The following is a 17,034-nucleotide window of genomic DNA, read 5'->3' on the forward strand; positions in this document are numbered from 1 at the left end:
TATATCCTCTTGGTCAATCTTTCCTCACTCATTCTCTCCATGTGACCAAACCATTTCAAAACACCCTCTTCTGCTCTCTCAACCACACTCTTTTTATTACCACACATCTCTCTTACTCTATTATTACTTACTCGATCAAACCACCTCACACCACATATTGTCCTCAAACATTTCATTTCCAGCACATCCACCCTCCTCCGCACAACTCTATCTATAGCCCACGCCTTGCAACCATATAACATTGTTGGAACCACTATTCCTTCAAACATACCCATTTTTGCTTTCCGAGATAATGTTCTCGACTTCCACACATTCTTCAATGCTCCCAGAACTTTTGCCCCCTCCCCCACCCTATGATTCACTTCCGCTTCCATGGTTCCATCCGCTGCCAAATCCACTCCCAGATATCTAAAACACTTCACTTCCTCCAGTTTTTCTCCATTCAAACTTACCTCCCAATTAACTTGTCCTTCAACCCTACTGTACCTAATAACCTTGCTGTTATTCGCATTTACTCTCAGCTTTCTTCTTTCACACACTTTACCAAACTCAGTCACCAGCTTCTGCAGTTTCTCACATGAATCAGCCACCAGCGCTGTATCATCAGCGAACAACTGACTCACTTCCCAAGCTCTCTCATCCACAACAGACTGCATACTTGCCCCTCTTTCCAAAACTCTTGCATTCACCTCCCTAACAACCCTATCCCTAAACAAATTAAACAACCATGGAGAAATCACACACCCCTACCGCAAACCAACATTCACTGAGAACCAATCACTTTCTTCTCTTCCTACACGTACACATGCCTTACATCCTCTATAAAAACTTTTCACTGCTTCTAACAACTTGCCTCCCACACCATATATTCTTAGTACCTTCCACAGAGCATCTTTATCAACTCTATCATATGCCTTCTCCAGATCCATAAATGCTACATACAAATCCATTTGCTTTTCTAAGTATTTCTCACATACATTCTTCAAAGCAAACACCTGATCCACACATCCTCTACCACTTCTGAAACCACACTGCTCTTCCCTAATCTGATGCTCTGTATATGCCTTCACCCTCTCAATCAATCCCCTCCCATATAATTTCCCAGGAATACTCAACAAACTTATACCTCTGTAATTTGAGTGCTCACTTTTATCCCCTTTGCCTTTGTACAATGGCACTATGCAAGCATTCCTCCAATCCTCAGGCACCTCACCGTGAGTCATACATACATTATATAACTTTACCAACCAGTCAACAATACAGTCACCCCCTTTTTTAATAAATTCCACTGCATAACATACAAACCTCCAACAGCCAGGATCAAACCCGGTAAAAGGGTAAGAGAGATGTGTGGTAATAAATTGTGTGTGGTTGAGAGAGAAGAGGGTGTGTTGAAATGGTTTGGACACATGGGAAGAATGAGTGAGGAAAGATTGACAAAGAGGATACATGTGTCAGAGGTGGAGGGCAGAGGGAGAAGCCAGAGACCAAATTGAGATGAAAGGATGGAGTGAAAAAGATTTTGAGCGATCGGGGCCTGAACATACAGGAGTGTGAAAGGCGTGCATGGAATAGAGTGAATTGGAACAGTGTGGTGTGCTGGGGTCGACATACTTTCAATGGATTGAACCAGGGCATGTGAAGTATCTGGGGTAAACCATGGAAAGGTCTGTGGGGCCTGGATGTGCAAAGGGAGCTGTAGTTTCAGTGCATTACACATGACAGCTAGAGATTGAGTGTGAACGAATGTGGCCTTTTTTGTCTGTTCCTGGTGCTGCCTTGCTGAATGGGGATGCTATTTCGTGTGTGTGCACCCTCACATCTTTCTGTATGCATATTTTACATTATTCTGGTTGGATTTTCATAAAGTATGGTGAAGAGCATGAGGTAAATCATTTATCTGTATGAAGTAGGTCCATACATATTTATTTTTACAGGATTTTTTTGAACAGCTGGATTTTCATTAGCCTTGTTGTGCATATTTCACTGTCATAAGCTCTTTTAGTTTACAGAAAGTATCATCTTAACACAGAAACTCAAGTTGTATGATTCACCATTTGTTAGGGAATTAATTTTGTAGAAGTAGGGTTCCCAACTCCATCCCTGCAGGCAGAGGAAAGGACAGGGACACCAAGTTTCTTGGATAGAATTGCTACCCTTCTACCGTAGGTACATATTACTAGTCTTGTGATATCATTTTACTGAGATTACTAATTTTATTGACATGGATAAAGTTGCAAAATAGAACTGAGTTATATGTTTGTGCTCTTGTGAATGTATTCTGACAGCAGTTTCTAATCCTTAGCTCCATTAAGTCATTCAGGATTTTGATAAAACCAGTTGAAATTACTTTTGTATGATGCCATGACATGAGCATTTGTGCTACATAATCAATTCATAGAAAGCCAATGCATTATATGATTACTGAACTACTGAACTGGTTGTTTGGCCATTGGCAACAAGGGGTTGGACTGTTAAGAACTCTATTTCTTTCCCAACACTGATGAATATTAGAGCTTTTTCAATACCCTCTCATGTTTTTTTCAACAGCAACAAACTGCCCTAATTTGAATTTGTATATTTTCTTGACTATCTATAGTTATCACATTATTATCTGTATCAAAGGGGGAATCAGTACCTGCATCCTCCAGACTACCACTCACACACATCTTCAATCCATGCCCAATATGTTAAACAAAAACTTAGACTTTCATATTAATAAAAGTGCTTCTTCCTTTTTCACATTATACACTATGCAAATACATCAGTTAAGACCAAAGTCTCCATTTATACCACTTTCATACACAAAATATTTCTATTGCATCTGACCCTTAGTCATTCCTCTAATGTGTTCATCCAAACCTTTAAGCAGTTCTGTCAATACATCTGTTCAGAATTATTAAATCTACAAGTGCTGCTGGGGATATACCAGAAGATACAGAACGAAAATACATGAATGTTCTGCAAAAAAAGATAAAGAGGTTATTTAGTGTGTTTCTTAATGAAATAAGGAACACTAACTGAGTAAGCATTGAAACATGCAAAAGAATATTAGATAAATGATGATTACAAAAGAAATTAAGTAACAGACACAAAAGAAATGAAGCAACAGAGAATATAGAATAGCAATACAAACAGTGAGTGCTATACAGTGGCCCTGTTTCAGGTAAAAATTTCATCTTAGGTCTTCATAGTTACACTCCCTTCCATGGTCCACCATTTGTCTTTATATGTTTTAATGTACTACATGAGCATAAGATAGAAGAGTCTTCCCTGTGGATTCAGTTGTCCTGTGTGGTTGGAACTGGGGATCTGAACTCTAGATATTCCCCATAAAACGTGCAAGCGGCTGGCAAGTTTTCCACATCCTCTTACACTTTGATTATCTTCTTTTCTCTTCACTTTTCTACCTCTTCATTTTCCACTCAAGGTTTGGCTTTGATTGTAACTCTGTTTTTCCATGACTAGAGCCTTCAACATGAAAAGAGAGAGAGAGAGAGAGAGAGAGAGAGAGAGAGAGAGAGAGAGAGAGAGAGAGAGAGAGAGAGAGAGAGAGAGAGAGAGAGAGAGAGCCTTTGTCATAGTTCAGAGTCTAGAGCATGTACATGCTTGCTGTGGCTCCTGTTTTGAAAGATGTAGTTCACTCACTATATGATAATAGAAAGAGTTGCCTCATAATGTTTGGTGATTAATGTGAGCAGGGGCAAAGTTATTTAGATGTGAAAGAGCAAACAAGACAGAAATTGGAAACAAGTGTTTGATAATGCATATTTTGATAATATTCATGAAACAGGAAAGTGGAACTGCAATATGAAATTAATCAAAGGCAAAGAACCATCATTGGAAAATGGAATTATCTATGTAACACTTTTTTTCTTCTTTCTTAGAATTGGTCCCATAGTCTACCAAAGTCAGTGAGTGTATACTTCCTGCTTCTGTCTTTTATATTGGTTGTGTCTGATCCCCATTTTCATAACATAGGGTGAATCAAATGTATACAGACATGAACCCTTTGTGGGAATTAGTTTTGTAAAGTTGGAGTTCCCAGTCTCAACCTCACAGGTCAGTAGAGAAGATATGCTATTGACTACCCCTGAGAACTTTTCCTCCTGTAGAATACTTATGTTATGTAATATGATTTCCTTATGTTTAGACACTGCCACACAAATCAAAGCCTCCGGCAGTCATGGGACACCAACGAAGTCTCTCTGATTGTGCTCCTGTGTTAGAAGAACTTACGTCATCAGAACCACCTCATTTAGCACCTACACAGGATGACTTAACCATTAGCAAAAGATCATCACTTCGCCTTAGCAAACTCCTTGCTAGTGTACGAAGAAAGTAAGTGACTCCATATAACAATGTAACATTTGACTGTTGCTTCTGGATCTGTGTAATTTTGCTTGGGAACATGTGACCAAAAGTTACCAATTTCCAGTACTGAAGTTTCCACTGACTAAAATGTTATAAAAGACAGTTGATTTTTATTAAATTTCTATTAAATATTGACTTTTTTATATCTTCTGATATGACTTATTAAAATCATTGTATAGTGATTTGGGAATATATCTGACAGCATGGTCATGTTCGTGATGTATCAAGGGAGGTGTAGTGTATCAGGGTATGGTATGATATTGTAGAGCGAGTGTATGTGTGTGTGATGGTGTTCGAACCACAATGCTTAACAGCCTAACCGGTGTGCTTGTACTCATAGCATTTCCATGAGCAGCTGTCATAACATCCGCAGCTAACAAGGTCACCACAGTTGCTGGTCTAACAACACTACCTTCAACAGGGTTTAAGTCCAAGTTCACAAACCAACAGGTCCTTTCTCATGTGCAAGCAAATGCACATACACAGTATGTGCATTTTTGTTGTTTCATAGCATTATTTGTCAGTGTGCATGGGAGTAACATTGACTAGAAATATTTCACAATTCTGTATGAGAGATGATTAGAGTACATGAGTGGAAATTATAATTTTGGTGTTTACAGGAGTCACTTTCCCACCACAGTATTATCAACTGTGGTTTTGAGTATACCTGCTTAAAATAATGTACACCATTTTACTAACCCAGACTGATTTAGGTGAAACTGAAAGTGAATTATAAGAACTGAGTGAAATATTAGTGCTGGTGCACCTTGCTATGAGAAGACCAATAAAGAGAGGCGAGTATTTTGGATAGAGCTGAATGAGTGTGTCAGCAGTTTGATGCAACAGAGCAGGTATAAGTGATGGGTGTTTTGAATACAAAAATGGGTAATGTGGCAGTGGAGGGTATGAATAAAGGGCATGGGGTATTCAGTGATGCGAATGGGAGTGGTGAACAGCTTGTGGAGTTGTGTGCTGAAAAAGGAATGGTGGTTGGGAATACCTGGTTTAAAACGGGGAACTCACAAACATAAGTGTATGTATAGTAAGAAAGATGGTAAGCATGAATTTTTAGATTACATACTAATTGATAAGCATGCAAAAGAGAGGCTGAGAGGGGCAGCAGGTGGAATGTCTGATCCTTACCTAATGAAGATTTGTATAGGCTTTGGGAAAAGAGGAAATGATATGGATAAGAAGAGTGTGGTTAAAATAAGTGAGCGTGGAAAAGTGGTTTGTGTTAAGAGATTCCAGGAGAGATTGAGTGTAGAATGGCAAAAGGTGAGAGAAAACGAAGCTAGAGGAGTAGGCAAGGAATAGTAGGTATTTAGGGAAGCAGTGTTGGCAAGTGTGAGAGAAGGTTGTGATATGCAAAAGGTGGGAGTTGGGAAGTTAAGAAAATGTAGTGAGTTGTGGGATGGCAAAGTCAAATTGAAAGAGAATAAAGAAATGCATGGGCATTGCTTACAGGGAATGAGTGCAGGTGAGTTGGCAATATACAAGAGGAAGTTAAGAGGAAGCTGCAGAAGCAGGAAAAAATGGCAATAAGAGTTGAGATGAGTAAGCATCAACAAACTTCAGAGAGAATAAGAGAATGTTTAGGAAGGAGATTAATGATGTGAGAAAAACAAAAGAACAAGTGGGAACATCACTGAAGAGGGGAAAGTAATAACAGGAAGAGATGGCGTGAAGAGATGGATTGAGTACTTCGAAGGATTGTTGAATTTGTTTGATGATACAGTGGGAGATTTAGCATGTTTTGGTCAGTGAGGTATGCAAAGTGAGAGAGTCATGGCAAGTGGTTTGATGAAAAGAGACATGGTGAAAGCCTTGTATAAGATAGAATGTGGTAAGGCAGCTGGAGTGGATATTATTGCAATTAAATTTCTTAAGAATTTGGGTGACTGTGTTATTGATTGGTTACTTAGGATTGTCATTGTGTGTATGGATCATGATCAGATATCTGAGGATGGTGAAATGTATGTATAATGCCAGTGTATAAGGGCAAATGGGGCAAATGTGATTGTTCGAAATACAGAGGTACCTGGCAAATTATATAATTTCAATTATTATCAGTAGACTGAACCAAGGTATTTGAAGCATCCAGGGTAAACCATGGAAGAAGTCTGTGGGGCCTAGATGTGGATAGGGAGCTATGGTTTCAGTGCATTTCACATGACAGCTCATGTACAGATGTGAGCAGGTGTAGCCTTTATTTGTCTGTTGCCTGGCACTACCTCACTGAAGCAGGAGGTGCATTTGTGCTGTTTTCTGTGGGGCGAGGAGGTATGGGGAATGGATGAAGGCAAGCAATTATAGATATTCACATGTGTATGTATGAATATGTATGTGTAGGTATATGTTATTTATTTATATTTTATTATACTTAATTGCTGTTTCCCGCATCAGTGAGGTACCCGCATCAGTGAGGTAGTGCAAGGAAACAGACAAAGAATGGCCCACCACCACACACACACACACACACACACACACACACACACACACACACACACACACACACACACACACACACATATTTATTTATATTTATCATACTTTGTCGCTGTCTCCCGTGTTAGCGAGGTAGCATAAGGAAACAGATGAAAGAATGGCCTAACCCACCCGCATACAAATGTATATACATACATGTCCACACATGCACATACACATACCTATATATTTCAACATATACATATATATACGTACAAAGACATATACATATATACACATGTACATAATTCATACTTGCTGCCCTTATTCATTCCCATCACCACCCTGCCACACATGAAATGACAACCCCCTCCCCCTGCATGCACGCGAGGTAGTGCTAGGAAAAGACAACAACGGCCACATTCGGTCACACTTAGTCTCTTGCTGTCATGTATTATACACCAAAACTACAGCTGTCTTTCTACATCCAGGCCCCACAAAACTTTCCATGGTTTACACCAGATGCTTCACATGCCCTGGTTCAATCCATTGGCAGCACATTGACCCCAGTATACCGCATCATTCCAATTCACTCTATTCCTTGCAAGCCTTTCACCCTCCTGCATGTTCAGGCCCCGATCACTCAAAATCTTTTTCACTCCATCCTTCCATCTCCAATTGGACTTCCCCACTTCTCGTTCCCTCCACCTCTGACACATACTTCCTCTTTGTCAATCTTTCTTCACTCATTCTCTCCATGTGACCAAACCATTTCAAAACACTCTCCTCTGCTCTCTCAACCACACTCTTTTTATTACCACACACTTCTCTTGCCTTTTCGTTACTTACTTGATCAAACCACCTCACACCACATATTGACCTCAAAAATCTCATTTCCAACATATCCACTCTCCTTTGTGCAACCCTATCTCTAGTCCATGCCTTGCAACCATATAACATTGTTGGAACCACTAATCCTTCAAACATACCCATTTTTGCCTTCTGAGATAATGTTTTTGCCTTCCACACATTTTTCAACGCTCCCACAACTTTTGCCCCCTTCCCCACCCTGTGTCTCACTTCCACTTCCATGGTTCCATCTGCTGCCAAATCCACTCCCAGATATCTAAAACATTTCCCTCCCTCCAGTTTTTCTCCATTCAAACTTACCTCCCAATTGACTTGTCCCTCAACCCTACTGTACCTAATAACCTTGCTCTTATTCACATTTACTCTCAGCTTTCTTCTTTCAAACACTTTACCAAACTTGGGAGACAGCAACAAAGTATAATAAAATGTAGGTTTGCAGCAAGGGTGTGTGATTTCTCCATGGTTGTTTAATTTGTTTATGGATGGGGTTGTTAGGGAGGTGAATGCAAGAGTTTTGGAAAGAGGGGCAAGTATGCAGTCTGTTGGGGATGAGAGAGCTTGGGAAGTAAGTCAGTTATTGTTCGCTGATGATACATCGCTGGTGGCTGATTCATGTGAGAAACTGCAGAAGCTGGTGACTGAGTTTGGTAAAGTGTGTGAAAGAAGAAAGTTAAGAGTAAATGTGAATAAGAGCAAGGTTATTAGGTACAGTAGGGTTGAGGGTCAAGTCAATTGGGAGGTAAGTTTGAATGGAGAAAAACTGGAGGAAGTAAAGTGTTTTAGATATCTGGGAGTGGATCTGGCAGCGGATGGAACCATGGAAGCGGAAGTGAATCATAGGGTGGGGGAGGGGGCGAAAATCCTGGGAGCTTTGAAGAATGTGTGGAAGTCGAGAACATTATCTCCGAAAGCAAAAATGGCTATGTTTGAAGGAGTGGTGGTTCCAGCAATGTTGTATGGTTGCGAGGCGTGGGCTATGGATAGAGTTGTGCAGAGGAGGGTGGATGTGCTGGAAATGATATGTTTGAGGACAGTATGTGGTGTGAGGTGGTTTGATCGAGTAAGTAATGTAAGGGTAAGAGAGATGTGTGGAAATAAAAAGAGCGTGGTTGAGAAAGCAGAAGAGGGTGTTTTGAAATGGTTTGGGCACATGGAGAGAATGAGTGAGGAAAGATTGACCAAGAGGATATATGTGTCACAGGTGGAGGGAACGAGGAGAAGTGGGAGACCAAATTGGAGGTGGAAAGATGGAGTGAAAAAGATTTTGAGTGATCGGGGCCTGAACATGCAGGAGGGTAAGGAATAGAGTGAATTGGATAGATGTGGTATACCGGGGTCGACGTGCTGTCAATGGATTGAATCAGGGCATGTGAGGCGTCTGGGGTAAACCATGGAAAGTTCTGTGGGGCCTGGATGTAGAAAGGGAGCTGTGGTTTCGGGCATTATTACATGACAGCTAGAGACCGAGTGTGAACGAATGGGGCCTTTGTTGTCTTTTTCCTAGCGCTACCTCGCACACATGAGGGGAGAGGGGATGTTATTCCATGTGTGGCGAGGTGGCAGTGGGAATAAATAAAAGCAGACAGTATGAATTATGTACATGTGTATATATGTATATGTCTGTGTGTGTATATATATGTGTACATTGAGATGTAAAGGTATGTATATTTGCGTGTGTGGACGTGTATGTATATACATATGTATGAGGGTGGGTTGGGCCATTTCTTTCGTCTGTTTCCTTGCGCTACCTCGCAAACGCGGGAGACAGCAACAAAGCAAAATAAAATATATATATATATATATATATATATATATATATATATATATATATATATATATATATATATATATATATATTCTTTCAAACTATTCGCCATTTCCCGCGTTAGCAAGGTAGCGCTAAGAACAGAGGACTGGGCCTCTGAGAGAATATATATATATATATATATATATATATATATATATATATATATATATATATATATATATATATTTTTTTTTTTCATACTATTCGCCATTTCCCGCGATAGCGAGGTAGCGTTAAGAACAGAGGACTGGGCCTTTGAGGGAATATCCTCACCTGGCCCCCTTCTCTGTTCCTTCTTTTGGAAAATTAAAAAAGAAAGAAAAAAAAAGAGAGGGGAGGATTTCCAGCCCCCCACTCCCATATATATATATATATATATATATATATATATATATATATATATATATATATATATATATATATATATATATATTCTTTTTTTTTCCTTCTCGCTGTCTCCCGCGTTTGCGAGGTAGCGCAAGGAAACAGACGAAAGAAATGGCCCAACCCACCCCCATACACATGTATATACATACGTCCACACACGAAAATATACATACCTACACAGCTTTCCATGGTTTACCCCAGATGCTTCACATGCCCTGATTCAATCCACTGACAGCACGTCAACCCCGGTGTACCACATCGATCCGATTCACTCTATTCCTTGCCCTCCTTTCACCCTCCTGCATGTTCAGGCCCCGATCACACAAAATCTTTTTCACTCCATCTTTCCACCTCCAATTTGGTCTCCCTCTTCTCCTCGTTCCCTCCACCTCCGACACATATATCCTCTTGGTCAATCTTTCCTCACTCATTCTCTCCATGTGCCCAAACCATTTCAAAACACCCTCTTCTGCTCTCTCAACCACGCTCTTTTTATTTCCACACATCTCTCTTACCTTTACATTACTTACTCGATCAAACCACCTCACACCACACATTGTCCTCAAACATCTCATTTCCAGCACATCCATCCTCCTGCGCACCACTCTATCCATAGCCCACGCCTCGCAACCATACAACATTGTTGGAACCACTATTCCTTCAAACATACACATTTTTGCTTTCCGAGATAATGTTCTCGACTTCCACACATTCTTCAAGGCTCCCAGAATTTTCGCCCCCTCCCCCACCCTATGATCCACTTCCGCTTCCATGGTTCCATCCGCTGCCACATCCACTCCCAGATATCTAAAACACTTCACTTCCTCCAGTTTTTCTCCATTCAAACTCACCTCCCAATTGACTTGACCCTCAACCCTACTGTACCTAATAACCTTGCTCTTATTCACATTTACTCTTAACTTTCTTCTTTCACACACTTTACCAAACTCAGTCACCAGCTTCTGCAGTTTCTCACATGAATCAGCCACCAGCGCTGTATCATCAGCGAACAACAACTGACTCACTTCCCAAGCTCTCTCATCCCCAACAGACTTCATACTTGCCCCTCTTTCCAAAACTCTTGCATTCACCTCCCTAACAACCCCATCCATAAACAAATTAAACAACCATGGAGACATCACACACCCCTGCCGCAAACCTACATTCACTGAGAACCAATCACTTTCCTCTCTTCCTACACGTACACATGCCTTAAATCCTCAATAAAAACTTTTCACTGCTTCTAACAACTTTCCTCCCACACCATATATTCTTAATACCTTCCACAGAGCATCTCTATCAACTCTATCATATGCCTTCTCCAGATCCATAAATGCTACATAAAATCCATTTATATATATATATATATATATATATATATATATATATATATATATATATATATATATATACATGTGTGTGTGTGTGTGTACATTTTTTTATACATGTATTTCAGTGCATGTGGCTTTCTTCGTCTGTTTGCTGGTGCTACCTCACTACTGTGGAAAACAGCAATCAGCTGTGAAAAAACTGCTGAACTGTATGAAAGGGCAGTAACTGAGAGGGTAGTGGCATGCACTGACTATCAGACTGGGGAAACAGTGTGGTTTCAGGGGTGTTAGAGGATGTATGGATCATATGTTTGCTTTGAAGAATATGTGTGAGAAATACTTAGAGAAACAGAAAAATCTGAATATGATTTTATGGATCTGAAGCAAGCTTATGATAGCACTGATAGAGATGCTATGTGGAAGGTCTTACAGGTTTATTGTGAGTTTTTATCAAGAGAGTAAGGCATATGTGTGAGTAGGTATAGAGGGGAGTGGGTGGTTCCAGGTGAAGATGTGTCTCCAGCAGGAGTGTGTGATGTCATCTTCTCTGTTTAATCTTTTTATGGATGGGATGTTTTGAAAGGTAAATACATGGGTCTTGGAGAGAGGGCAAGTATGCCGTCCATAGGGTGTGAGAGTTGGCCTGCGAAATAAGTCAGTTATTTGCTTATGACACGGCACTGGTGGCAGATTTGAGTGAGAAACTGCAGACGTTGGGACCTAAGTTTAGGAGAATGTGTGAATGAAAAAAGTTGAGATCACCAAGGTCTTTAGGGTTAGCAGTCCAGGGAGACAAGTTAGTTAGGATGTAAGTTTGAATGGGGAAAACCTTCAGGAAGTGAATTTTTTTTTATATATACCTAAGAGTGGACATGGCAGCAAATGGAACCATGGAAGGGGAAGTGAGTTAGAGTGAGGTGTTGGAAATTAAATGTTTGAGGGTAGTATGTGGTGTGAGGAGAGTTGATTAAGTAATGATAGGGAAAGAGAGAGATGTGGTAATGAGGAGAGTATGGTTGAAAGAGTAGAATAGGGTGTGCTGGAGTTGTTTGAATATATGGCGAGAATGAGTGAGTAAAGGTTGACACAGAAGATACATTTGTCAGAAGTGGATGAGACAAGAAGGAAGAGACCAAATTGTTGATGAAAAGATGAAGTGGAAAAAAAAATTTGATTGGTGCCTGAGTATGCTGGAGGATGAAAGGCATGCACAGAGTAGAGTTAATTGGAACAATGTGGCATGCATGGGGTGACATGGTGTCAATGGACTGAACTAGTAGGGCATATGAAGCAGGTGAGGGAAATTGTGGAAAGTTCTGTGGGTAGCATGGTTGTGGATAGGGGGCTGTGGTTTTAGATCTTCATGGCTTTCTGCATGCTGTTAGTGGATCTGATAGCAGAGTCCTCTTATTACAGTGGAGCAGTATGCCTCAAAAATGAATGTGTGTTATGTTGCCAGCCATGAGTACACATTAGAATTACCTAGGCTGTGCAGTATATGATAACAATCTATGGTGTTGGCGGGAGAAATGATTGTGCTGAATGTTCAGTGCTAGACATTACAACCCTCACACCATTTAGTGTAGTCCTGTAGTTTAAATGACATCAAGACTGAGTAGAATTGGTTTAGCAGTGGTTAATGGCATACTCTATGTGGTTAGGGGTTTTGATGGAACTACATATCCCTGGGGATAGGGGATTAAGAATACTTCCCACGTATTCCCTGCGTGTCGTAGAAGGCGACTAAAAGGGGAGGGAGCGGGGGGCTGGAAATCCTCCCCTCTCGTTTTTTTTTAATTTTCCAAAAGAAGGAACAGAGAATTGGGCCAGGTGAGGGTATTCCCTCAAAGGCCCAGTCCTCTGTTCTTAACGCTACCTCGCTAATGCGGGAAATGGCAAATAGTGTGAAAGAAAAAAAAAGAAACATATCTCAAGACAATAGAGGTTTTGATCCAGACTAGACCCATCAGTGCTATATGGATCAATGAATTGTCATTGATTGGGTGTGGATTAGCTGTTGTCAAACTTTCACTCCATGAACTATATCTTTGGTGATTAAATGAAGGACTAGAATTCTGGCTTGGGGTAACACTCAGTAGAAAATTAGGAGTTGAAAGTGGTCGTCTGTAAATTATCAAGAGTACTGGAAACAAGTAATGTAGAAAATAAAAGTTGTTAGCATAACATTGGTAATGGATGTATAGAGTTTCAAAGATTGTATATATTGGAGAACCTTAGAAGCATCACATTGTTAGAACACAAAGAGAGATTAACAAGAATTGTTGTAGACATAAGTATTTTGAGGCAAAATGATGAGTGAACCATCAGTATAATGATAGTATATGTTTTATTGCCTTGTTTATTAAAAGAATATCATATCATTGATGCTAGAAAAAGACAGTGTTCTTGTTTTGAGCAAATAATTTAAGATAAGAGTTCTTGGGATCCAATGAAAACACTGCGTAAACTTATCCTCTGCCAGTGACCTGTTAAGGGTAATGCAGTAAAGGCCAAGAAGTGGTACTGAAGTTCACCAATTATTGAGACTCTTTTTTGCATTGGCCAAACCTTTGAGGGAGTTCCAGGAGTGAATGGAAATCAGAGATATAGTCAGATAGATAGATTTGTTTCACTGCATTGCACAACAGCTGGAGAATGGATATGAGCAAATAAGGCCTTTTCTCCATCCTCTTCAGGCACTATCTCACTAATGTAGAAGACAGCAAACAAGTATGAAAGAAAGAAAAGAAAATTATACCTGATATGAACAAAGAGTCCTCTTATAACAGACAAGATGCATTCTTGAGGAATGTCCATTAAGAGAAAATTCTTTAAAATGGGATGTTGAAACATAGTGCCTATGAATATGTGTTCCTAATAGTGTCAATTTTTATACTACTATGTGCTACAGGATTGGTTCCCATGTGAAAGTTCTGGCTCTGCAGATATTAGCATGGTATTCTGTACTTAAAACTAAGACGTTGATATAAATACCACACAAAACTAAATTTAATCAATCAACACAAGTTTTATAGAGTTTGCTATGCTGTTGGTCACTGATGCTGCACTCTAGTAATGCACCTAATCATTCCTGGCCTGCTCTACATTGTCCCCAGCAGTTTATTCCTTGTGCAGGGAACCTTCTTTGCAACTGAGGACAAGGTGGATTGGCAGGTTCTCTTTGTTCTTTTAGTGTTATAGGTATAGATTTAATAGTGGAAGAAGTTAACCCAAGCAGCTGACCCACATGTGCCTGATGCTTACCTACCTCAACCCCGCATATCACTTGCATCTTTTAACTCTATAGTAATCACTGTTCTGGCCTTCTTAGATTCTTTACTAATACTTAAGACATTTCCAAGCCATTTTCAGACAAGATGGGTTTAAGAGGTTTTCTAAATTCACATAGGAAATATCTAAAAAGAGAATGACCGAGACTATATTCCCAGGAAATATATCCATTTAACTGGACACCATTTCAGGGGGAAGGTTTTTCATCTGTCAAAGCTTAAATTTCTTCAGCAGGACATTTAACTTTGGGCATAATTTACCATTTACAGTATAGTAGCTGAAAGCAGCACCATAGTTACGTTTGACATTAGACTTGACAAAGATTTTGCTTCGAGTCTATGACTTACATTATTTGCACCTTCTTAGTTATATTTATAATTTACAGGTATTTCTTCTTCAGTCATATGTTTAGTTTTCTAATCTCTTCACACTTGCAAATGATATTTACAAGAAGTCATTACAGACAGCTCAAAGGGATCAAATGGTTTGTTGTTGTCTGTATTCCTTTGTAGTTCTTTTGTATAGGTTCATGTTAAAGTCATATTTGCAAATATAATGTTTGTTCGCATGCTTGTTTTCATGTCAGTGGACTGAATCAGGGCATGTGAAACAACCAGGAGAACCACTGGGTCTGGTTGTGGGTAGGGGGCTTTGGTTTTGGTGCATTACACTTGACAGCTATCGAATGCATGTGAGAATGCATGTCTGTTCCTGATACTACCTTCCTAACATGGGAAATGATGAACAAGCATGAAAAGGAAAACACATTTTTCCTATCATAATAGTTTTTAAATTCTATCTTTTAGAATAATAAAAATTTCTTATAATATGATTTATATGCAACTGCCAGATATTTATTCGTGTGAAAATTGGCAGATCTGAACGGCGTCGGGAGTCTACCAGCAGTCGTGCCAGTAATTCTTCCACAGCTTCTGAGCGCATGACTGATCGCATGGCAGCATTTCTGCAATCTGCAAGACGTATCAAAGGAGCTGCTTCCCGCAGCCATTCCCTCACAGACCCTATGGGCTCAGATGATGAAGCTGGAGACCAGCGCTACACCTTGAGCTCTGATTCTTTGTCAGATCCAGCACAGGACATGGAATTTTCTGCTGCAGAATTACCTCATGATGGCATGGACCCCAGTGGAGAAGTCTCACATGCAGATGTCCACACACCCTTACCAGCCAGGACACAAATGTAGGTGTTTAACAAAGTCAAGAATGGAGTAGATTGTATAAGATGCACAGTGATATAGTATTTAGTAATTATTCTGAAAATTACATTAGAAATGTTTAGTGCAGTGTCGTTTATTTATGGTTTAGGGTATGGTTTTGATATAGTATTTTATAGCAACTGTAGGAGGAAAAGTTAAATACTTTGTTTTTACACAGTCAGTCAGATTAACATTAACCTTTTTTTTCACTGAAAGCAGAATGTCTAATGCAGAATCTTCATCAAGCTTTCCTGCTCTTCTCTTTCTTATTGCATACTCAGAAGAAATATTTCTCTCTATCCAGTACAGTATGGGGTTCTCAGAATTTGAATTGTAGCACATGAGGAATCTCCTTAGGCACTAAAGGTACTTCATAACTATTCACACATTCAAGCAACATCTGTTTTGTTCTTCTCTTGGACTCTGTCTTCCAAACTCTTCTCCACTCTTTGATACATACTTTCTTCTTGAAAATAATAAAGCATATTTTATATTTCCCCTTTCAGAAAGTTAAAATACAAGGAGGGGAGGATTTCTAGCCCCTCGCTTCCGTCCCTTTAGTCGCCCCCTACAACACGTGGGGAATGTGTGGGAATGGATGAAGGCAGCATGTATGAATATGTACATGTGTATATATATTCTTCTTTTCTTTCATACTATTCGCCATTTCCCATGTCAGTGAGGTAGCATTAAGAACAGAGGACTGGGCCTCTGAGGAAACATCCTCACCCGGCCCCCTTCTCTGTTCCTTCTTTTGGAAAATTAAAAAAAAAAATGAGAGGGGAAGATTTCCACCCACCCGCTCCCTCCCCTTTTAGTCGCCTTCTACGACACGCAGGGAATACGTGGGAAGTATTCTTTCTCCCCTATATATATATATATATATATATATATATATATATATATATATATATATATATATATTTTTTTTTTTTTTTTTCCACACTATTCGCCATTTCCCGCGATAGCAAGGTAGCGCTAAGAACAGAGGACTGGGCCTTTGAGGGAATATCCTCACCTGGCCCCCTTCTATGTTCCTTCTTATGGAAAATTAAAAAAAAAAAAATTATATATATATATATATATATATATATATATATATATATATATATATATATATATATATATATATATATATATATATATATATATTATATATATATATATATATATATATATATATATATATATATATATATATATATATATATATATATATATTTTATTTTTTTTATTATACTTTGTCGCTGTCTCCCGCGTTTGCGAGGTAGCGCAAGGAAACAGACGAAAGAAATGGCCCAACCCCCCCCCCATACACATGTATATACATA

The 17,034-nt window shown here is 39.4% G+C and overlaps 1 protein-coding gene across 4 annotated transcripts in view; it reads left to right on the top strand.

Annotated features, from left to right (window-relative positions):
* rictor (rapamycin-insensitive companion of Tor) overlaps positions 1 to 17,034 on the top strand; it is a 223,535-nt gene that overhangs the window by 140,100 nt on the left and 66,401 nt on the right. For all 4 annotated transcript variants that reach the window (XM_071696194.1, XM_071696196.1, XM_071696195.1 and 1 more), the window contains 2 exons: positions 4,154 to 4,341; positions 15,364 to 15,687. In XM_071696194.1, the coding sequence (XP_071552295.1) occupies positions 4,154 to 4,341; positions 15,364 to 15,687 (512 nt within the window). The remainder of the gene's footprint in view (positions 1 to 4,153; positions 4,342 to 15,363; positions 15,688 to 17,034) is intronic.

Source organism: Panulirus ornatus, chromosome 59, assembly GCF_036320965.1.
Source record: "Panulirus ornatus isolate Po-2019 chromosome 59, ASM3632096v1, whole genome shotgun sequence".
Classification (NCBI taxonomy): Eukaryota; Metazoa; Arthropoda; class Malacostraca; order Decapoda; family Palinuridae; genus Panulirus; species Panulirus ornatus.